Source organism: Enoplosus armatus, chromosome 6 (assembly GCF_043641665.1).
Source record: "Enoplosus armatus isolate fEnoArm2 chromosome 6, fEnoArm2.hap1, whole genome shotgun sequence".
In the NCBI taxonomy this organism is placed as follows: domain Eukaryota; kingdom Metazoa; phylum Chordata; class Actinopteri; order Centrarchiformes; family Enoplosidae; genus Enoplosus; species Enoplosus armatus.
This window is the reverse complement of record NC_092185.1, coordinates 7,221,653-7,244,128: the sequence shown is the minus strand read 5'-3', so window position 1 is coordinate 7,244,128 and position 22,476 is coordinate 7,221,653. Positions and strand designations below refer to the sequence as shown.

The 22,476-nt window shown below is 40.3% G+C and overlaps 2 protein-coding genes across 2 annotated transcripts; one reads left to right on the top strand and one right to left on the bottom strand.

The window, feature by feature from the left end:
- Positions 1–3,332: 3,332 nt before the first annotated feature.
- Positions 3,333–7,151, top strand: LOC139286835 (kelch domain-containing protein 10-like). Its single transcript, XM_070907760.1, has 10 exons — positions 3,333–3,428; positions 4,079–4,171; positions 4,421–4,642; positions 5,385–5,539; positions 5,681–5,829; positions 5,934–6,018; positions 6,104–6,170; positions 6,263–6,310; positions 6,400–6,539; positions 6,942–7,151. Exons 1-10 carry the CDS (start codon positions 3,344–3,346, stop codon positions 7,149–7,151), a joined length of 1,254 nt encoding a protein of 417 aa, XP_070763861.1. The 5' UTR covers positions 3,333–3,343.
- A 1,989-nt stretch (positions 7,152–9,140) lies between these two features.
- On the bottom strand, positions 9,141–20,374 carry cax2 (cation/H+ exchanger protein 2). Its single transcript, XM_070907515.1, has 20 exons — positions 20,244–20,374; positions 17,767–17,937; positions 17,563–17,669; positions 17,346–17,454; positions 16,965–17,081; positions 16,816–16,877; positions 15,129–15,281; positions 14,766–14,957; positions 14,569–14,668; positions 14,344–14,485; positions 14,015–14,198; positions 13,714–13,813; positions 12,918–13,039; positions 12,233–12,264; positions 11,513–11,625; positions 11,222–11,367; positions 11,040–11,134; positions 10,881–10,959; positions 10,673–10,781; positions 9,141–9,843 (listed from the first exon to the last, which is right to left on the bottom strand). The coding sequence occupies exons 1-20, from the start codon at positions 20,311–20,313 to the stop codon at positions 9,770–9,772; spliced, it is 2,277 nt and encodes a 758-aa protein (XP_070763616.1). The 5' UTR covers positions 20,314–20,374; the 3' UTR covers positions 9,141–9,769.
- Between the last annotated feature and the right edge of the window lie 2,102 nt (positions 20,375–22,476).

Sequence of the window (22,476 nt, the reverse complement as noted above, 5' to 3'; positions counted from 1 at the left end):
CCTGACCAGCTCTGCCTAGTTGAGTCCTGTCCTGAAGACTCCCTCTGCCAGTGACATCAACCTCCAGCGACCAGGCTGAGGAGAGGAGGGGCTCAGGTATAGAAATACACCCTATAGAACACAACTACACTGTGAGTATGTTGTTTATGACAGCGAATAAAAGCGCCGGGGTCATTCCTGCGAAGATGGAAGTCGACATTTATATATAAAGTTTACTTCTCACTTGTTTGGCTGGTCAAATAATCCGGAAAATATGACGTTCGTGCCTGTCTGTCATGCTTGTATCTATGACGCATTTGGTTCTTGGAAGGCTGAAACAAGCACTTAAGGCCAAAGTTGTGTTTCTTAACAGGCACTCAGTGTCCAAGAATTATATTAGCCTCTTATCCCACACATCAGTTTTGTAAATGCCTATTCATTGGTGAAGAAAAAAACATGTCAGTACAGTCAGTATGAGAGCACAAGATAATACACTTGCCAGTTTATTAAGTACAGCTGAAACTAACGCAGTCCTGCAATAAATCATACTTTCATGAGGGTTATAATGTTCAGTTTTTTTTGTTGAAACTGTTTTAGAGTGGTTATGATTTCACTTTATGGTCATTTTGGAGAACATAGTTTGTGCTGCTGTTTAATTGTATTGCATTATACTGAAGGTGTCTCTAATATTTAGTCTCCCCTTGTCAATATATGCAAATAATGACAATTAAACCAAAAAGAAAAACCCCATTACTCCCAGCCCCCTCCATAGACAACAATTTGATATAATAGTGTATAATAAAATGGAATGATGTACTGAAGTCTAATCAAGAAATGCTGTATTAGCATTGTTGTATTTATCCTGCTTTATATTGCCATTTTGTTTCTTACTACACTATGTATAAATAAAATAAAATAGGCTTGACATTGTAGTTAATCTTAACTAAGTATAGGAAGTTTGCTGGATTCCCAAGTCACGTAGGCCTTTGAGAGCCTCACATGACCTGAAATCAGGTCATGAGACACTTGTACAGTGTACAAAACCTTTGTTTGGCTGATGTCCATGTTAGAAATCACAACAAAAAAAAAACCTGTGTTCCTCCAGCCACATGGAGCAGAAGCCATGGCTGTGACTAAAACAAAATGTCTGTCACGACTGTTTGCTTTGAAATGGTGTCATTGTTAATGTCTGTGCACCACAGTACTCACCTCTTACCAAAATTGACAAAGGTCTCAGTTAATGAAACTAAGCACAGAGACACACTTTAGTTCAAGTCCCTGAAAGCTCTGTCCCTAAAGGTTTGATTTAAATATGGACATGTTGTGATAAGATCCCATCTCATGGAAGTTTATAATGCACACAACGTTTGAGGGAGCGCCAAACAAAACTCAAACATTGATTTTGTGTGCACTCAGCTCAAAATGTTGCTTCATGTAAAATATTTCCTATGTTGAACTGTCAAGTTCTCAAAGGCTGTTGAATATGATGCTGGGCGCCAAAGCCAGTTCACTCTCTGCAATGTAGAGCCATCATTTCTATTGGCCTTCCATGTTTCTCTATTAATGCAGAACAATACAGCAGCACTTTGTTAAGCCTGTCAGCTGTCATGGCAGGTTTAACCATCATCATTCAGAATAATTTGGTTATCTATTTGAATCTCTTCATGCTTGAACAAACAAAAAGCATGAATGCAGTGCCTCTCCCAGTCAGACCAATCACTGTGGATGAGATGGTATCAAGTGCTGCCCTCCATGAGTAGATCACTGGATGGAACAAAAAAATTGACAGCTCATCTTTTGTTTAATCTCATTAACATGGCTGCAGGTCATTGTTCAGGAATTTCTTATTGTCAGTGACATTTGATAGACCGGCTTAGTTTCCTACTCGCTGTCAGTCTATTGAGGAATTATTTGGAGAGGCAATGGTATATTAACCAACCAACTGACAGCTGACAAATGGAAACCTCTGGTTAACGTTTTAGCCACCTGGTAAAGTGAAGTTTCAAGTCAGAGGGAAACTTGTGAAGGAACATGGTGGACCTTGTAAAACGACACTGATCTCAAGTTGACAGGCAGCTATCTCAGCAGGAGTGCAATCCCAGCATGCCACAGAAAGTTATTTTTTCATAACAACTACAGGGTCTTGACAGGCAGCAAGGGCCTTGCATGTTAAACATTAACGTGACTGCATGTACATAGTAAAAAAACACTGGCTGTAAAGTGATTTTAGCATAATGTTAAGAGTGTGAGCTGCAGGTAAACAACACTGAAAAGACAAACACAGTGTTTGATCCAATCTTTTCATGATCGTTATCTGCTCTGTGACTGTCACTGATTACAATTCTTAACTGTGTTCATTTTCACACCGTCAGTATGTGAAAGCCCCACATTTGTCATGGGATTGATCTGTTTGTTCTGCTGTGCTCCTTCAGCCTATACCAATGAGCTTCAAATCCAGACTACCACATGTCAGCAAAGCAGCCCCCACAGATCAGGGCTAAAGGTTGACTCTTGGTTCAGTTGATCAAAAGGAGTCACTCCAACCTCTTGTTTCCCTCTCTCTCTTCTCAATTAAATAAACAGTTGTCCGTCCATCATCTAAACCGTACAGTAAATCTTCCACAAGCAGACAAATTACAGTTAGAAATGTCCTGTGACATTAAGCTCAATGGTGCAATAGTCACTTAGAGACTAAATCAAGGCTTTTCATGTGACAATACATTAGTTGCCACTGAGCTTATCCCTGTATGTTCAACAACATCAGATGCAGTCATGCCCAGTTATCTGACAGAGAATATACATATATCAAGATCTAAGATCTATCAATGATAATCAATAAATCGTTTAGGTCCATTTTTTTCTAGCACAAATGTCAAACATTCATTGGTTTCAGCTCTTCACTTGTGAGAATTTGTTGTTTCTTTGTCTTACGAGATTGTAAATTTAACATCTTTTTAGATTTTAAACTGTTAGTTGGACAAAACAAGCGATTCAAATATGTCCCATTGGGCTTTAGGAAATTGTGATGGGCATTTTCAATATCTTATAGACCAAATGATCAATCAATTAATCAAACAATGTACAAATGAATCTAATTGTACATAGTGTGTTTCTACATTTAGGGCCACTGCAGTTTTTCTAAACATCTCCACGTGACTCTTGGACTCGTCATGAAGCCCCTCCTCCTCTGATTGGTCAGTGCGGGCCAGCTGGCTGTGACGCTGCAGGCAGCAGCAGGTGTGGACGGTCGGTACTGTTATTTCTTTAATTTGGCGTGATTGCTGGAGCTTGCGGTCTCATGCCACTACGTTAGGTCAAACTGAAGCCGGTTCTTGTCCAGGTCTGGGTGTGAACCACAGTCAAGATGTCGTCGGCCGAACACGACGGAACCTTCATTCAGCTCAACAAGTTTGAGAAACTGTCGTGGAGGCCCTCCGTCCGCGACTCAGGTTTGTAAACAAACCAACTGCTCCGCAAGAACAAGCCGCCTGGTACAGGCAGCAAAGCAAACTGTGAACTAAAGGTTGGTCTAGGTAACGCTGCTCATCGTTGGTTTTGTCGTTGTGTACATTAGGCTAATTTGTCTGAGTTAGCGACGTGATGCATCACCGCCGCAGCACACAGGCCAAAGCTAGCTAACGTTGCTACGGAAGCCAGCAGAATTTAGTGAGTGAATGAACTCCCAGCGGACATCTGCAGCGCTATTGTAATTGTTATTTTATTTAAATAGCGATTTGAATATGAGATACCGCTAGAAAGAGAGAGGGGAGGACAAGCATTAGCTTCATGGAGGAGACACTGCTGGACAACAGAGGACACATAACTGTTAACTTACTGAAGCAGTGTAGAAAATATTCATCAGTATTAACTCCTAACCAGTGACATGAGCCACTCTCTGGTATCTACTAGTTCTGGTGATAAACACTTTAACCCGAGACTCTCTAAAAATGGTTTCCTTTAAGGCAGATTCATCCTCACAGATTTCAATAGTTGGAGCGTCATTAGTCCAGCTTGTGAAGTACAGGCAGCACATTAACTGCACATATTTCTGTCTCTCTCTCTCTGTCTTTTCACTTGTTGTATGGTGACCAACTGACAGGCTCCAAGAAGCGAGCACGGTGGCTTCAGGCTCGGCGCATCTTCTCCCCTTCCTGCCCCAACCTGCGGATCCCCAACAGGTTCCTGAGAGAAGGTGCTGAAAGTACACAATCTCCTCATCAGACTGTCACACCTCAGAGAAAGAGGCCTGTGTTAGATAGACTGACCCTGCTCCTGTAAAATGCATACTGTATACTGTAATGTTGTAAAACTCACCAAGTAGGTAAAGAAAATAAGCCTACATTTGGTAAAGATGTTCTTTGGTTATATCAACTCCATTTCCTTTTCCATTTACATTAGGAACTGAAAGATTCTGTCTGTCCTGAACTTGTTCCTCCCATAGGACACTGTGTACCCCCCGCCCGGAGCGGACACCGCTGTGTTGCAGACAGCGCCAACTTGTATGTGTTTGGAGGCTACAACCCAGACTTTGAGGAGGCAGGCGGGTCAGAGAATGAAGACTATCCTCTTTTCAGGGAGCTTTGGCGGTTTCATTTTGCCACGGCCACCTGGCAGCAGGTCCGCACAGAGGGCTACATGCCCACAGAGCTGGCCTCTATGTCAGGTAAGGACTGCTCTCGCCCACTTGTTCTCATTTAGAGCTGGTCTTATTTAAACTATGGAGCGATGTTTGTATGAGTGAGTCCCCATTTTGTTTGCTCTTGTGCATGAGGATGCAAGTGACTCAATACACATTCCTGCCAGTGGTTTCACACAATCCCGCTGATCTACAGGCGGCAGTAATGTGCCAACTAAAGGCAGTGAAGTGGAAGACTGCTAATGAGTAAACGTGGTTGTAAACAATCAGCTTTTCAAATGTTTTATGAGGAAGCAAGCGCATTCAACACGGTGGTTAGAGTTAGAGTTTTGGTGAGTAACACTGAAATATAAACAGAAACTTTGTTGACAAGAAAACTCCACAGGACTTCTTTAATGCCGTCTACGCAAGCTGTCTGACACACTGCAAACAATCAGTGCGTTTACATGCACTGAAAAGATAACAGTCGGCTCTCTGCAGTAACCTGATCTCTTCGGTGACTTGGTGCCAAATGTATACAATCTTTAATAAGTGAGACTTTAGCTATGGAAAAAAAATTCAGTGTAATTCCTACTTCATGAAACATTTGCTAAATTTTGAATGTTTTGAAAGATATTTTGTCTACACAAACATGCAGTCTTTTATTGGCTCATGCTGGCAGAACGTGAGCTACAAACAACATAGAGGACCCATTCATCAAAGCATTGCTCTATGGCAAGGTGTTTTAACTGTTGCAGACACTGATTGTGTTGATGTCTCCCTCTCTCAGCTGTTTTACACGGCAACAACCTGCTCGTGTTCGGCGGCACCGGGATCCCATTTGGTGAAAACAACGGCAATGACGTCCATGTTTGCAATGTTCAGTACAAACGATGGAACCTGCTCAACTGCAGGGGGAAGAAACCCAACAAGATCTACGGACAGGTAACACTGTTTGTCTCTTTATTAGCTGGTTTAGATATAGAGCTCAAGTCCTCAAATGCTGTTCTGTGTTATGGTTTATTGACTACTATATGTAGCTGTTTATTCCACCAAGAAACATCTGTCAGCACTCTTCATTTCCAGGCGATGGTCATCATAAATGGCTACCTCTATGTGTTTGGAGGGACAACAGGCTACCTTTACAGCACTGACCTGCACAGGCTGGACCTGACCACCAGAGAGTGGACCCACCTCAAACCCAACAACGCACCCTCAGATCTACCTGAGGAGAGGTCAGACAACAGACATAATTTTAACAACTACATTGTGTGTGATCGTGAATCCCCAGAATATTCATTAAAATAGAATGAAAATGCCTGATGCTTGATTTTTACAGGTATAGACATGAACTAGCTCATGATGGACAGAGAATATACATTTTAGGAGGTGGGACTTCCTGGACGTCGTATCCCCTGGACAAGGTGAGAGCAGTGAGCACAAAATCTGGCAGAAAAACAGTGCGTTACTCCTTCATCTCATCTATTTTATATTATTTGTCTTCATCAGATTCACGCATATAACCTGGAGACAAATTGCTGGGAGGAAATAGTCACCAAACCGCACGAAAAAATAGGTTTGTGATCCATGTTTAGCTTTTGTTTTTTGCTGAATAAAGAATTGGAAGACCACACATTGAATTTACTTTGTTTGCTATTATCATGACAGGATATCCTGCTGCCCGCCGTTGTCACAGCTGTGTGCAGGTTAAAGATGGTAAGCAGTATTTCATTATCAGCATTATCTGGACACAGCTGTCTGAAATGGTTTTTTTTTTAACTAGGTCTTGCTGTTTCTACCCCCAGAGGTGTTTATATGTGGGGGTTATAATGGAGAACTGATCCTATCCGACCTGTGGAAGATCAACCTGCAGACTTTCCAGTGGATCAAGCTGCCTGCCCTCATGCCAGAGCCAGCTTACTTTCACTGTGCTGCCGTCACTCCGGTTAGTCAAGTATCATTCACACACGTCTACATCTAACTTGGCCAGCAGATTTCTCTTTTGCACCGGGTGAGAAAAGAAATCTACATGGAGGTAGACTCCAGTTTTTTCCGTGTGGCTGCAACAAATCATAATTGTCATTATCAATTAATCTGTTGATTTTTTTTTTGTTAACTAATTGTTTAGTCTATAAAGTATCAAAGTAGTGAAAATGCCCAGAGCTCAGGGTGACATCTTCAAATGTCTTCTTTTTTTTTTTGTCTGACCAACAGCCCAAAAACTACAGATATTAAGTTTACAATGACATACAACAGAGAAAAGCAGCAAATCCTCACTTTGTTAAGGCTGAAACGAGAGAATTTGCTTAAATAATTAGTTAATTGATGATTTGCTCCTCTCCGTCAGGCTGGCTGCATGTACGTCCACGGCGGTGTCGTCAACATGTCTGGGAACAGAAGGACGGGCTCTTTGTACAAAGTGTGGTTGGTGGTGCCCAGCCTGCTGGAACTGACCTGGGAGAAGCTACTGAAAACTTTCCCTCATGTAGCTCAGCTGTCCACCCTTCAGCTGCTCAGCCTGGGACTGACACACACACTAATTCAGCGGCTCAAATAGTCTGAAGGAAGCGGTACGTGATGCAACAGCACTGACTCCACAACAGCTGATAACTTAGCAAAAAAGTTCTCGGGAGGACAAAGAGTCTGATGATGTCGGATGGTTATGAAAAAACTTTTAATGCCTTTTTAACTTAAATCTTATGTCAATGTGTTTTGTTTTTTTAATGCAAAGTGCAATGTTTTGAGTTCTCTGTATGTGAACGTGTCAGATTTGAGTTTGCACGCGTCCATCAGAGGCCCATGCATCAGTGTGGACTCCAGAATCACTGTATGCTGATTTCCACTTCCATGTGCTTGCTCTTGTCATTTTGGGCCCACTACGTAGTGCGCTCCTCAGTTTATTTTTTTTACCACACATCACTGTCACAGAAACTTGTGGAGCATGAGCAGGAATATTTAAATGTTCCAAAGACCTCTTCTTAAAAGGCAAAATGAATGTTGCTTGTCTGCTGGTGTCATTTTATCTTCCACTCAGAGGCTGAGACCAGCTTGTTTCACTATTGCTGAAGTGACCACGCGTTGCTGCCATCTTTGACACGCGTTCAGTCAGCTGCTGCTACGCCCACTGTGACATAGGTTAGATCAAAAATTAGTCAAACAATGCTGATGTTAACTTACTTTCAATTTACTTACTTTCATTATTTAAGGAATCATGTCGTAGCCTCGAGGACTTTTCTGATTGCATGCTGAGTTGTAATTATAACTCTTCTGGTCATATTGATAAATGTTCCCCTCACTGGTCACATTAGGCCTCGTGATCAGATGAAAGCCTCTTTAAAACATCTGTGACATGGCATCACTGTGAATCTTCCTGTGCCTCTTATTCAGTTACAAATGATTTATACACCTGTAGCTCCACAGTGATTCTCAAGCCTTTTTTATTTCTTCATTTGGTGCCTTCTGAATCTCCCAAAATGTCCCACACATTGCTTTTATATTTCTGTAAATCTGTCTTTTCAAGGTTTTGATTTGTTCATCACTCTCTGGAGTGTGTACATGTAGCCTTTTTGGCTTTTGTGATTTACCTGGTGCTCTCCACGTGAGCTTTCTGTCGCTGAACCTTTCTGCTCACTATTAATCAGGAGATGCCACTTGCAGCTAAAGATTTCTCATTAACTTAAATCCAGAATTTTTTTTTTTTTACCTATTTATTTTATTCACTGTGCTGCTGGTTTTATTTTATTACAAAACCTTGAATCTTTTTCACCAGGTTTCATTTTCATTTCAGTTTCCACTTTATGCCTAACTCCATTTGAACCTTTTTACACTGTAACGTAGGCTGTATTATTAATATTTTTTTAAGTTTTTGGTCTCGGTTTTTCTAGAGAATGTAGTGCAGTGTCATGGGACTTTTTTTAAACTAGTAACAAGGTAGAGTATGTAAGGCGTACTCAGGATGTTAAATACTGTGATCAGACTCGGTCTGTAGAGCTCCGCAAACATTCACCATTGTCAAAATGTCAACTGGCTCAGTCATTTTTTGTGAGAACAGATTTCAGTACGCCGAGACAACTTTGATGAAAACAAATCTTTTGCGGTTACTGTGGACTGTAAAGCTTAAATACTGTAGTAATACTCACACGTTTGCCTCTTTTTTTCACCTGTTTCGACAACTTGTATTGAATTTGAATATCGAGAACCTGCAGCATTTTATTTCACAGGTTCACTGTAACTGTGTTGGTACAATACTAAGCTAACTGATCTAAAACTTACTGTATCATAATGCCCATTTTCATATTCAAAACTCCACTTCAGTTTTTGTTATGTTTGACATGTTATGGCCTTATTTATATCTTATTGTGAAGCAACAGTCTGCTTCAGTACATGCTCGGACTTAGAAAATGTACTGCCTTGCTTTTGAGATGTTTTTGTATTTGCGTCATTTTTTGATGTTGACAAAAGTTAAATGATCTCTTTTGCATGTCGGTTTGGTGTGCATGTCACTTTATATAAACTCTTAGGAGAAAAGGTGAATGTCTCCTCAAAGGCAATTATGGCTTTAATGTACATTATCTTTTGTAATTACTGTCTGGACAGACAATAAAAACACAGGCTGCCAGTTTTTCAGAATGTTGTATTGACAGATATCATTATTGTTCTTGCCAAGCACTGCCAGCCAGTGTTTCACTATATTTAAAATAATGTTAACTCTAAGACATGTACCATTTTAACAATCTGCAGTTGAAAAGTATACAAAATGTATTACAACAATAAACAAAATAGCATTAGTGCAGATAGTTTACATTATAATTTCTATTTCTTCATTATAAAATACTGCTTTTCTTTCACAGTTCACAAAGACCATAATGAGTCTAAGGACACATAGTTAGATATGTTCGCTTATACTATCGGCACATTTTACAGTAGTAGGAGTAATATGTTCCTTCAGTCAAAACAAGTACCTACCTGAGATTAAAATGTTCAGTCTCGTCATTTGTATTATTTAGGAAACAGCCTCAGAAATAAAATATTAAATAAAAAGCCAGGATTCACACATGATCATGTAGTCGTAATCCTGTCAGGATAAAAGCTCATCAACAGGGAGTGGTGTTGAATTTACACATTCAGAGTCCTCCAGGCTTAAAAAGGTGTAACTTGAGCTGAAAAGTCCAACAGTCAGCAGCCTGCTGGAGATGGAGCGAAGTAATACAGAGCCAGTAGAATAAGGTAGACGACTACCAGAGCTGTACCTGAGGGGGAAAAAAACAAGACAAGATGATCTTGAGCTTGAAGATCCCTCATGTTTAAAGATGACATCCTATTAAACCACCAAACCGGATTAGCACGTATCAATTCTTGAACTAAACTATATGGAACGTTTTTAGTTATATTTGTAATCATGATGAAATTCAGATGCACTCTTCACTGTTGTGGCAACTCTTCCTGGGGCATGTTTGGCAGCTTTACAGAGTTATCTGGATAACTTTGCTGAATAAAACCCAGAACAAACTCTCAGGATCACTGACTGATATAAAAACACCTGTTGTAGTAGTTCAGCAAACAACATAGCATGTGAATGTACTGCCTGTTGGCAGCTGACTCTCAAATACCAACGGCCACTGTGTTCTTGACTGAATCAACAAGGAGAGGTTTTAAAAAAGTCCTTGCTTGCAATGTGATTATAACACAAGGTTGACAAAACTGTAAAGTAAAGCAAATGTTAACTGCGACGGATTTTCAGCAGGTTGGTTTTCAAAGCATAAAAGGGAAGGAGAGTAAAGTCAGTCAAAACTTTTGGTGAGCTTTAAAAGTGGTCAGCAGTGATGCAACCTGTAATGAATGAGCTCAGACGTGTGGAACATTCAGTGTGGACCTTCTAGGTTGATAGAGGGTCACTCTGCTTTCCTCTCTCTCTTTTCAAATCTTATATATTTCACAAGCACATCATGAGGTAAAGATTGGTTAATTAGAGCACATCATTTGACGACAAATTCCTTTCTATTTAAATGCACATTTTTTTCAATAAAGGATGTTCTATCTCTTATCAAACTGTAAAAATCTTAACACTCTTAAACTTACCCTGAAAATAATCCGACTTTCCATCCATGAAGATGTAGTTGACAAGAATCACACTGAAGATGCTGGCCCACAGGTGCAGGTCACTGAACAACAGCACAAAGCCCACATCCTAACCACAACAGAGATGGCGTTTGATTACAGAAACTATAAAGCAGTAGGTATTTATATGAATGAATCAATGGTCAAAATAAAGAAAGGGGAGTCTTACGTAGAAGGCATTAAAAAAGACCAGAATTGGAATCTGTAGCATGCAGACCTGAACAGCAATACAGATTCCCACCTCCAAGCTGAAAAAAGACAAATCATTTAGCTACAGATATCCCTTTTTAAATTCTCCAAGTACCTTTTCACTAAACACAGGATTTACCTAAGACTGATGTTGTTTTGGAGTGCGAACTGGATCCCATTCACAATCTCTGGGATCTCAGGAACCATAGCGAGAACTGTCACCCCAATGAAATACTGGAGAAAGAGAGACAAACATTAGCACAGCAGGAGGCAAACGTCCAAATAAAAACTGGGCACGCTCAGCTGCACGTGTGTCCCGACCTGAGAGACGTTGGGCTGGTTCAGTATGGGCTGGATGTGCTCGGTGACGAGATCGGCACAAGCGGATGTGAGCACAGTGGCCATGATGAGGATGACCAGAGACCTCCACCGTGACCAGTGGACCACTGCTCCATGGTGGCCAGTCACTGCACGGACAAACAAAGAGATTATGGTGTGGTGTGTTAGCGTTAGGCACCTGTGCCCTCGCTGTTCACTGTATTGTAGTGTAATAACACAAGGTACAATTCAGGGTGAGCCATTAACTGTGACTCATGAGAGGGAGACTCATACCCTGTCCTTCTCCAACGTGAATGTCATAAATGTGGGAGTGGGTCTTCAGTGTGTATATCAGGCCAATGATGTAGGCAAGTGGCAGGAGGGTAGACAGTGTGTACACCAGAGGCCTAACGACAAGAACAAACACAATAAATGAGAAGAAAAATACAGAGTAAAGGGTATAACAGCTTACTGAATTCCTTTAGAAGCTCAAAAGACCATATGGTGACTCAACAGGTTTTAGCTTATTTGGCTCTTCACTTTCCACAGCACAGCACTATTGTATTGTTTTGCTTTTGTTTCACTAGAATGAAAATCAACTTAAAAAGAAAAGCGTTGAAAACTCCCAAAATCTGAGACTATACGGTCTGACAATTAACAAGACAAATAACAAGCAAACATGGACATTGTAGAAAGAGTATTGTTAACTCTTGACGCTTGGATGTCAGAGCTTCCTTATGCAGCGACAAGAAGAGTTTTCAAAAGAGCTTGTGCTACAGTGATAATAGTGCACCTTTGACATAGAGAAATACAGGCAACTAACGTTGTTCGTTTCCGTCAATAGATTACATTTTCTCAGACATGTTTCAAGTGATTTTTATACTGTGCTGAATGTAACTGAAATGGCTCCCTGGAAAGTCCACACCTACAATCAAGTGCTAAAGCATGTAAAATCACCAGTATGGTCCTTCTTATTACAGTCAGTTTATAAATGAAAAAAGAATATTTTCTCACTCAACATGGTTGTGGAACAATGTACCGTTGTTCTGTTGAAAAAAAGAATAAAATCACATTATACGTAATACAGTGTATGTAAGTCATATATTGTTTGTTACAATGTGCTTGTCAGGATTGTGAAGGAGTTTTCCTTCTCTCGCTCCTTCAATAAAAGTAATATGACATGTTGTCTTGTGAACCCCTGTCCTATGAACCTGTCCTAGTGACCCTAAAGGGAGAGAGAGGCCCAGACCTGTGTCCTCCACAGTCAATCTATCGGACCTCTGTCTCCAAGGATGGCTGACGACAGACATGCAGCAGTTGTGAGGCAGACCACACAAGGGATACTCTGGTAACCCTGCTACACGTCTTTATTGTTGCCTCAATGGTCTTAATAACGTGACAATCAGTTAACTAGGGCAAGCGTACTTTCTGTTAATGTGCCCAATAGAATCTTTGCATATATTTAGCTGTATGAAGATAACCTTATTTGGAATATGAAGCAGGATAAAAGACTCCCTTTTGCCCGCTTCCTTCAGAACTGAGGTGTCACTACACAGAGTCGATGTTGATCTCTATTCTCCTTGGCCAAGCTTCAATAAAAGACATCCATTGTCTCCTGAAACGTCTTCAATCTCGAGTTAACCGGCCCCTTTCGGATTTCCATCACAAGGATGAGACTCAGAGGTTTGGGGATGCTGACCAGATCGTAGTGGCAGTTGTGGCACACAAGCGGCCCGCTGCTGTTTCCTCCAGTGGAGTTGGTGCAGGCGTCGCACACCAGATTTCCATAAGCCTTGGAGAACAGCGTGGGGGCAAACACACCTGCCAGTGACAGTCAGGGGGATGAGTCAGTGTATAACATTTTGGTAATGCTTTTATATTGCAGCTGGTTTCAGTTTCGGCAGACAGAAATAGAGTGTAACAAACACTGTACAGCTGATCTTGTTGCTGCCACCATCACCTGTTTTCTGGTAGCTGAATATTTGAATTGTGTTTGAACTTGGACATCTCTTCTCTATTGGTAGAATGTCTGTGATCATGTGACTTTCTATTTCACCAGACAATTACTTCTCTGATGGTCAAGAATCTTCATGTTAAGACCAGCTCATGCACCCAGTATTTAGGAAGGGAAACTCTTCAACAGCTAACATTTTGTGTTTTACAGCCACTAGTTGAACTGCTTTTTATTTGATTATTTAATATCCACTGGAGATTAGTGTGACACAATCATGTTAAATCTTTAGAACTTATTTTAGTGGTATAAGTGTTAAATGTAAAACTTCAAAAACACACACAAACACAATGAAAACAGCTGCTGCAAAATAGAAAACAAATGTAGCTGTGACATTCGTTGCCTGCAGGTGGCGCAAGTGTCAGAATTTTGAGCAGCTACTACTTTTTCCATCTTTCGGAGCTCTTAAAAAGTCCTGTAACTTCTACACTTCCACAAATGTATAACTGGGTGGTGGCAGTCTCATATGCACTGGGTTACTTGCCTCCTACAGAGATGAAAAGCAGCGCAGAGCTCACTCCTGTAGAGCGACTGTTGAATGTCTGCTCGCTGTGTCTCAGCCCTCCAATTATCATGCAGATGCCCTGAGAAAAAGACAAAGCAAGGAGCCTCATTCATACCGCACATGCTGTATTAGTGTTGTGTATTTGAACATGACTTTTGTCTCCATTGTAATGTAACTGATTCAGGTACAGGTTTTAATGATACAGTGTTGGTAGATTCTCAGTTTTAAATGTCTGAATGTTAAAAGCTGTAAAATGGGATGTAAATGCAGGTTTGCTCACAGGGATGAAGAGGATGCATCCGAGCAGCGTGCCAGTCAGTGCTGCTTTAACGACCTCCTGCAGACACGGGTTGGCGGCCTGGTGACCTCTGAGCAGGGCTGTGATGTAAAAGGTCAACTCTGTGATAGAGCCGAAGGTGGCGTTCACCACTGCACCCACAGCAAAGTTACACTGGGCCGAGATACTGCAAGTGCCAAAAGTGATCAACAATTATCATCAGAAGTACTTTGTAAGAACATCTAACTTTCACTTTAACATCTTTGGTACACTAGATGTCTGGGGCAAAAGTCACTTTACAGGTGTGTTTTAAGGTAATGAAAACCACTCACCTGGCAATTCCCATACCAATATAATAAGACAGAGGTATGATGGAGCCGATTGCCATAGCGAACTTCAACTCAGAGCTGGCGTACTGGTTTTCTCTGTCAATATATCCGATTACCATGGCAACTATTACTAGTGGGAGGAGGTCTGAGATGGCGGTCAAAGATGATAACAGGTCTTCATATGGCACACCCACACACGCATACTTCACATATACTGGTAAAGGATACTGACGGCGAAAACATTGATCCCATCAACAGTGTACTTGTAGTAGTACCAGTTTACAGCGTGGTAGCAGCACAGCAGTGCTCTGGTCTCATAGCCTTGATGCTAAGGGTCAAGAAAAAATAAAGAAACCAACACTGACACTGAATAATCTCTCCAGGTTTATCTTCTGTGGATGATTAATATTAAATCTCTCCCTTGCCTTCCTCTGTGAGCAGGTGGAGACCAAGACGTCCTCTGGAGCCAAGAGAAGAATGACGCCCAGGGTCCGCGCGCTCATCTTGGAAATAGGGATGGTGAAGACCAGGGTCCAGGAGAAGAAGCAGGCCAGGGAGTGGATGACCACCAGAGGAGGATACCCCAGCAGCAGCCACACGTAGGTGGAGAAGCGATACTACACAACAAGATCAGAAAAAATATCCTATGATAGATTTCCATGCAGCAGAAATCAGTCATATATATATATATGTAGAGTATATATATATATATATATATATATATATATATATATATAAAAAGGTGCTCATGTATTGTATATATGTATATTTTAAGTGTGGAAAGTTACCCAGTAAGGAGTGCGCAGAGGTCGTCCTGGCAATTCAGGGATTGGCACCTCTGTGGGCGAAGGCAGCAGAACTGGCGAGTTATCTTCCGTCCCCTCTATGTTACACTCACAGTCCGGTGCTTGCTCACAACATCTCCTCAATGTATTTCCAATCTGGAGAAACACAACCAGAGGAAAAGTGTTATTCTCATTAGAGTAACACCTTTACATTTAATCTAGCATTATCACAATTAGGGCTGCAGCTAACAATTCTTTTCATCACTGATCGATCTGTCTATTATTCTTTCAAATAATTAATTGTTTAGTTAAAAATGTCCATCCCAATTTCCCAGCGCAGAGGTGGAGTCTTCGTATTCTATGTTTTATCTGACCACCAGGCCAAAAACCCAAAGATACCCCGTTTACTGTGATATGTATAAAACAGAGAAAAGCAGCAAATATTAACATTTGAGAAACTGGAGACCATGGATATTTGGCTTTTTACGCTTGATAGATAACTCAAATGATTAATAATTTATCAAATTTGTTGTAAAAGCTACACAATAAAAGGATATCAAATACGAGTAAAGAGTAAGAGATCAAAGTTTGGTATTAAAGAAACTGAAAATTGCCCCTTTTATTCTCACAGTGACACTCAAAGCTAATGCTAAGCTGGTGATGATTAGACAGTACCCCTTGCCTCAAAAAGCAATTAAAGGAATTGAAGGTGTGATTCAATTCAGTGTGTTGGTCGAAACCACCAGCCCATGCAACACTCCTATTTTGCCTAGTCCTGAACCGAAAAGACCAGATGAATGGTGATTTGTCCAGGACCTTCAAGCCATTAACGACACTGTAATACCAACAGCTCCAATTGTGCCGGACACCAATTAGATTCTGTCTTCATTACCCTCAAATTCCACGCACATTTAAAGGTTAACAATTAACATGGTGTCATTTAGTGCAAGGATTCAACAAATTGCAGACAGTGTGTGCAGCATCGGTAAAACGAGATCTGGAATCAGAATCTGAAGACCAGCCATGCTCTCATTTCTGTGGATGGCAAATTACCATTATGGACTCCGTGTTACAAGCAGCCTCATTGTAATGAGCTCCTCCAAGAATGCCATGGACTGAGGACATGCACAAAGCGTTTCAGGATCTGAAAGACGCACTCGCTTCAGCCCCAGCCTTGGGACTGCTGGAGTATCATCTACATGTGCATGAATAAGATGGATTTGCCACGGGTGTCCTGGTGCAGAAACATGGGTCACATTACAATCCTGTTGCGTACAACTCGTCTCAATTGACACCTGTGGTCCTTGGTATGCCAGCTTGCCTAAGAGCATTGGCTGCTGTTGCCACAATGATTGAGAAATCTTCTCCCATTGTACTGGCTAATGACTAATGTGTAGTAAATACCTCTGCTACTCATCGCTGTGGCTACATCATATCATCATCATCATATCATTGGTGTCTGCAACAAGTCTGGCCTTGGAGATAAACACAGGTCAGATCATCTTCTGCATCAATCACAGGAAGGAGAGTAGCTGGAATACTTCTACAAAAGACTTCTGCTTTCGTGACCGCACATCAGTGAGAGACTTTGAGGCAACGGCAGGATTCACTGTATATCTTCCTCATTTCAGTTAGTAGAAAAAGGAAAACCCCTAACAAATCCTTAACATCAACTGAACCCAAACAGTACCTCGTGGACTGACTTGCCGAATGGCCACAGGAAGTAGCCGGACAACTTCCAGCAAAGCCTGCCTGAAGAGTGAGAGACAAAATGAATGAGGACAATATCTGCATCAATAATAAACATTATCACTGATCTCTGTTGATAGGCTCACCCACCGTACGGTACACAGGCGATAGTGATGAACATAAGTATGCCGACCAGGAAATATGTCAGAGAGACCCACCAACCGAAGAGAAACACATACGCTACATTTCCACATGTGATGAGATGACCTGACACCAAGAAGACAGACAACATCATTAGTGAAAGGCTGACAGGTCGTCAGCAGCCACAGTAACAATCTGTCTCCATGTAATTTGTATGTAAAGGAAATGCTGGTTTATTACAACTTGGATCATTTCTCTCATTAATAATATGTTGTACTCTTTGCTGAGATCTGGTGACACAGTGACAAGTCAGGCAGAGTTATCATAACAAAGACATCTACAAAAGCCCAAGTTGTAATAAACCTGAGTTACGAGCACTATAACTTGTACCTGAATGTGGTTTTACGACGTTCAGTTCAGAGTAGAGCTCTTTCACAACCTCTGACCTCTCTTCGAACGGACGCTCTGTCACATGGCTCTTCCATTTTCTGAAACCAAACTGACACACAACGGACACACACAGTTTGAGGGATGAACCGTCCTGCCAGCTGTGCTGCACTGAAAACCGCTTCTGACTCGCGTAGGGACAAACATTTGCCTTTCTTACCCTGTAGTTGTTGACCAGTTTGTTGGCTTCCACTTCGTTCTCTGCTCTGATGGTTCTCTTGCTTTGGATCTCCACCCAGCTGTCGTCACAGGCATGATGGCTCGGACCTAAAATGACAAGCAACAAGATGACAAATAAATGTTTCAAAACACATCAACATTGCATGTAAAAAATATTTGAAATAAATTGGTACCCAGTACTTACATGCGTGTGCAGGCGTGCATTTTGTTGTGCACAGTGCAGGACATACGGAGTGATGTGAAGATGGAGTGCAAGTATCTGTTGAATTAGGTTGTGATCCATGGCCTCCACACTGTCGGTCATTGATCTGTTCATGATTGTCAGCTGCCTGGGGATCATGCTCCCATGGAGGATCTGCAACACCAAGAAAGGAACTAATTACACTGAGAAATCAAAAAGATGGACAATACAGTTCTTTAATGAAAAGTACAAAGACAAAATGTACTGAAAGGACTGGTAACGTAGATATGGTTAGTGTGCTATTTGTCCATGGGCCAGTCACATTATTTGTGGCTATAGACATAGTATAGAATGATATTATACTTAATTATCAAGTGATTCAAATGTAATGATAAAAACAATTGCTTTGGTATAGCAGTGAATAGACAATGATGTTTGGATGTTATTCACATATTAATAAGCAGAGAAAACTGTGCTTAAATCTGTGACTTTTGAGTGTGTTGCTAAATCATACTCTCAACTGTTGAATTAATTGTGTGAATTTTACTATGGCAATTTTAAGGTTTATTTGCTGTGTGCCAAACAAAAGGTTTTCATCTAAATATCTCCTCCAGACATGCTTTCAGACATATAAAAATAGTCAGCTTTGAATAATAATTTGTGTCTGATATGTTTTTTCCACAAAAAAAGTGAAATTGACTTGTTAAATATTCTTAAAATTACATCGACTTCTTCTCCCTCATTGAAAAGTCCGTAATCTATGAAAATGTAAGTCAGTTTTCCACATTACACTCGTGTAAGTTTCATATTGGACCACAACTGGCTTAAACTAGTTGTGACTTCACATACTCCTGCTCACACGTGTGTGTTAAGCTCAGATTTAAAAGGTGAGCACATTTTGAGTAGAGGGGGACTTTAAACATTAAAAGGAAAGATATTAAGACATCTGAGAAATCTCAGACTGCCACACAAGACAAGTCTTTGTCTTGAGAACAACGTACACATGCACTGACTTGATGCAAAGGCTGAGTCAAATTACTGGCACTCCCAACACACATAGTACTGCCCCAGAATCACACATCCATCAATAGTGACACAGCTGAAAAAAAAAACCCATGGCACTCACAACAGCACATGATCCTCAGCATCCCTCAATTTTTACACTACTTCAAGGACGTTCAAATGTTTGAGTGGATTTATATGCGTTTTACTGTCTTGAGGAATATTTTACTGTCTTGAGCCCCCCCTCCCCTTAGGGACAAAAAGCCCTTCTATCTATCTGCCTCTGACAGCCTGACAACAGCTGGATTTGTTCCGCATGGAAACCAGAGGCATGACTTTAATTAAGAAAAGGGTAAAAAACGCTGTGGGTCACTCATTTCAAGGATTTTTTCTCTCACACAAAATACAGGCTTGATGAATGAATAAATACTGACAAGCCACTGGCATCATGGGACAAGCGAGCACAACAATCGTGACTTCCCCTTTTAAAACAGCTCAAAAGTGCCTTCACACTCTTTAGGTAGAGTCTTGTTTTGTTTCCTCTTTTCGTTTTTATATTTGCTTCCTGAAGTACATGCAGACTTAAAAGACACCATCGAGAGTTAGGGATTGCGCACTGACAGAGGGGGTTTGGCAGCATTAGTTTAATTCACTACTTTATTATTACCTTGATTAAGATGGGCATACATTTAATTAAATTCTTGAACTTATACTTGGTAACTTACCTGTATTAGCAGATATATATATTATATTTAACTTTGCAGTTAGATATGTTGCTGTCACGGAGTGACAGAGAAAGTCTGGACTAGGGCTGAAACAATCATTCCATTAATCAATTAGTTAATCAACTAACTATTTTGATTCGATTAATCATTTACGCCACTTATCAAGCAAACATGTCTTCTCCAATGAGAGGATTTGTTGCTTTTCTCTGTTTTATTTTGTTGTAAATACTAATTTATTGGGGTTTTGGACTATTGGTTGGACTAAACAAGCCATCTGAAGATGTCAACTTAATCGAAAAAGAATAATCGACAGATTAATCTTTAATAAAAAAAAAAACAATCACTGGCTGCAGCCCTAGTTTGGACAGCTACAGAGTGTTTGTCTCATAGCAGCAAACAAAACAAAATTAGGATGCCAATGCCACATTTCACTTTTGTGTGCACTTTCAACGCAGACATTTGGGCACGCACAGAGACGGTACTGGCGCGCGCGCACTTACACAGGGGAGGGGGGGAGACGTCGTAATCGATACGACGTGACTGACCGATATTCAACAGCCCTGTCTATACCGAGTCTCTTTTCAATCACGTAATGTTATCAGGGTGAATAACTGCTACACAGCGCGCTGACTGGTTTAAAATGGAGAATGTAACGTTAACGACAGCGCTGCTAAGGACACCGTCGCATTGTTAACGTTACAAATAAAGTTTTTTTCATTAACCACAAGCTAAACATGAGCTTCAGCCGCTCACCTTGTGTGTGTTCAGCCGGCCTCCTCCTCCGGCTGGTCGTGTCTGAGCTCTGCGCGGATGACAGAGACATCTCCGCCGGTAGAAAACACACCTCACCGCGAAGTCTTATATCATCTGGTCTGACCCGCTCATCTCCTCAGTGAACGGACGCCACTGTCGCTCCGCTGCTGGGAAGAGGGCGCACTGATTCACGGAGAATTACACCGCTTGGGATTGTGGGAAATGCAGTCCACCATAGCTGAGCTCCTTAAAGGGAAAACCCACCCTAAAGTTGAATGTAAACCTACACTGTGCATTTAAAAGTTTTATTCAGTGGTGGAAGAAGTAGTCAGATCTTTTTTTTATCAGAAGTAGCAATACCACAGTGTAGAAATACTCCGTTACGAGTAAAAGTTCTGCATTCGAACTTTACTTCAGTAAAAGTACAAAAGTATTAGCCTCAAAATATACTTAAAGTACATAAAGTGAAAGTTCATCATGCAGAATGTCCCATTTCATGATAATGTATATTATAATGTTGAATTATATTATTGATACTGATAAAGGTAGGGCTTTTTTTTTTTTTTACAAAATATACTGCCGGATAGCTTGTGAATTTTATCAAGGGAAGTCTTGTCTTTATCCCTAATAATACTCCATAATATATTTGTTTATTATATTTTGTATTATTAATCTGAATCTGCAAAGTAACTTGTAACTAAAAGTATCAAATAAATGTGGTGAAGTAAAAAGTACAATATTTAGTAGAGTGGAGTAGAAGTATAACGTTGCAGAAAATGGGAATATTCAAGTAAAGTACAAGTAGCTTAAAATTGTACTTAAATACAGTATACGTACTTATACTGATGGAGGAAGTATTCAGATCCTTTACTTAAGTAAAAGTAGTAACACTACGATAGAAAAATACTCAATTATAGTATAAGTATCTACAAAATATAGTATCAAAAGTAAAAGTATTATTAGTATCATTATGCAGAATGTTGTTTTATTATATATGTTATGTTATCGGATCATTTTATATGAGCTGATTAAACGTCTTGTTTGTAAAATCTAAATCTGCAATGTAACTGCTCTCAGTGCAGTAAAAACTGTGTTTCCCTCTGAAGTGAAATAGTAGTAAGTGGCATAAAATGGAAATACTCAAGCAAAGTAAAACCTCAAAATTGTACTCGCGTACAGAGTAAAGAAGTTACTCTGTGGTTTACTGGTAATGCTGCTGCTGGAATTGAATAAAATCTTTGGCCTTTTAAAGCAGGTATTATTAGCCGTCCATCTGTATTTTTCTATCGTTTGTAATTTGTTGAAACGTATCCATTTACCCTCCTCCTATAGAATACATTCATTGTCATTTTCAGTAACTGATTCAAACCAGAAAAGACAACAGTAAAACACAAATATAGTTAGAGACCTTTCACAAAATTTCTGAAATTTCTGTTTTTGGTTTACTTTTGTGAATTTTAGGGATTTTCCTTTAATAGGATAAATGTTGGTACTACAAGTCCTGAGAGAGTTAGTTGTCATGGGGCCCGAGGAAAATCCCTCAATTTCACAATTATTGGATTTATATATTGACGTGTCATGAATTTCACACAACACAACTACATAATCGTGTGTGTGTGTGTGTGTGTGTGTGTGTGTGTCCTGCCATTGATTCATCCATGGTGTCTGGTTGTAGCAGAGACAAAGAAAATAGCTCCACCACATGGTCAAAATCAAGTATGACATGGAATTTTATTTTTCAGTTTGCTAGCTTGGCAGCAAATTATTGGCAGTTTGTTTTGTGAGCAGCTGTTGTGTGTTTATGTATTTTTTCCCAAAAGAAACTTAATGAAACTGCAGATTTCATTTAAGGGTATAAAAAAAACAAGCACTCTGATCATGATAATTGAGTATTTTTTAAGTATTTGAACTTTTTTGAGTATATTCTCCAGTCAATACTTTTACACTCACTTAAGTAGATCCATACGTATTTGTCTACTTTTGGCAGGGCAAGAATTTTGCCTGTTATCCTATGGTTCAATCGGGAGGTCCATACAACTTTTGAAAGAAGAAATAAACAATCTTCCTCTTACAAATGAAAAGCTGAAAAGCAATAACACTCACCCTTGCTCAATTCAATACACTCGGGGGCTTTGCTACTACAGCCTTACATGGTCTGTTATGACCATTAGTTTATGCTGTCTAATTATTGAGTTTAGCGTGTCACAGATAGTTATTTCACTGGTGTTATCAC

Bases quoted from the DNA above. Each gene is read 5' to 3' on its own strand.
- LOC139286835 (XM_070907760.1), top strand. From the start codon at position 3,344: ATGTCGTCGGCCGAACACGACGGAACCTTCATTCAGCTCAACAAGTTT. The intron at 3,429-4,078 runs GTTTGTAAACAA...ACCAACTGACAG, and splicing joins GCCCTCCGTCCGCGACTCAG to GCTCCAAGAAGCGAGCACGG. The intron at 5,830-5,933 runs GTCAGACAACAG...TGATTTTTACAG, and splicing joins TCAGATCTACCTGAGGAGAG to GTATAGACATGAACTAGCTC.
- cax2 (XM_070907515.1), bottom strand. From the start codon at position 20,313: ATGTCTCTGTCATCCGCGCAGAGCTCAGACACGACCAGCCGGAGGAGG. The intron at 17,455-17,562 runs GTAAGAAAGGCA...GTTGTGTGTCAG, and splicing joins AACTGGTCAACAACTACAGG to TTTGGTTTCAGAAAATGGAA. The intron at 10,960-11,039 runs GTAAATCCTGTG...GTCTTTTTTCAG, and splicing joins CAAAACAACATCAGTCTTAG to CTTGGAGGTGGGAATCTGTA.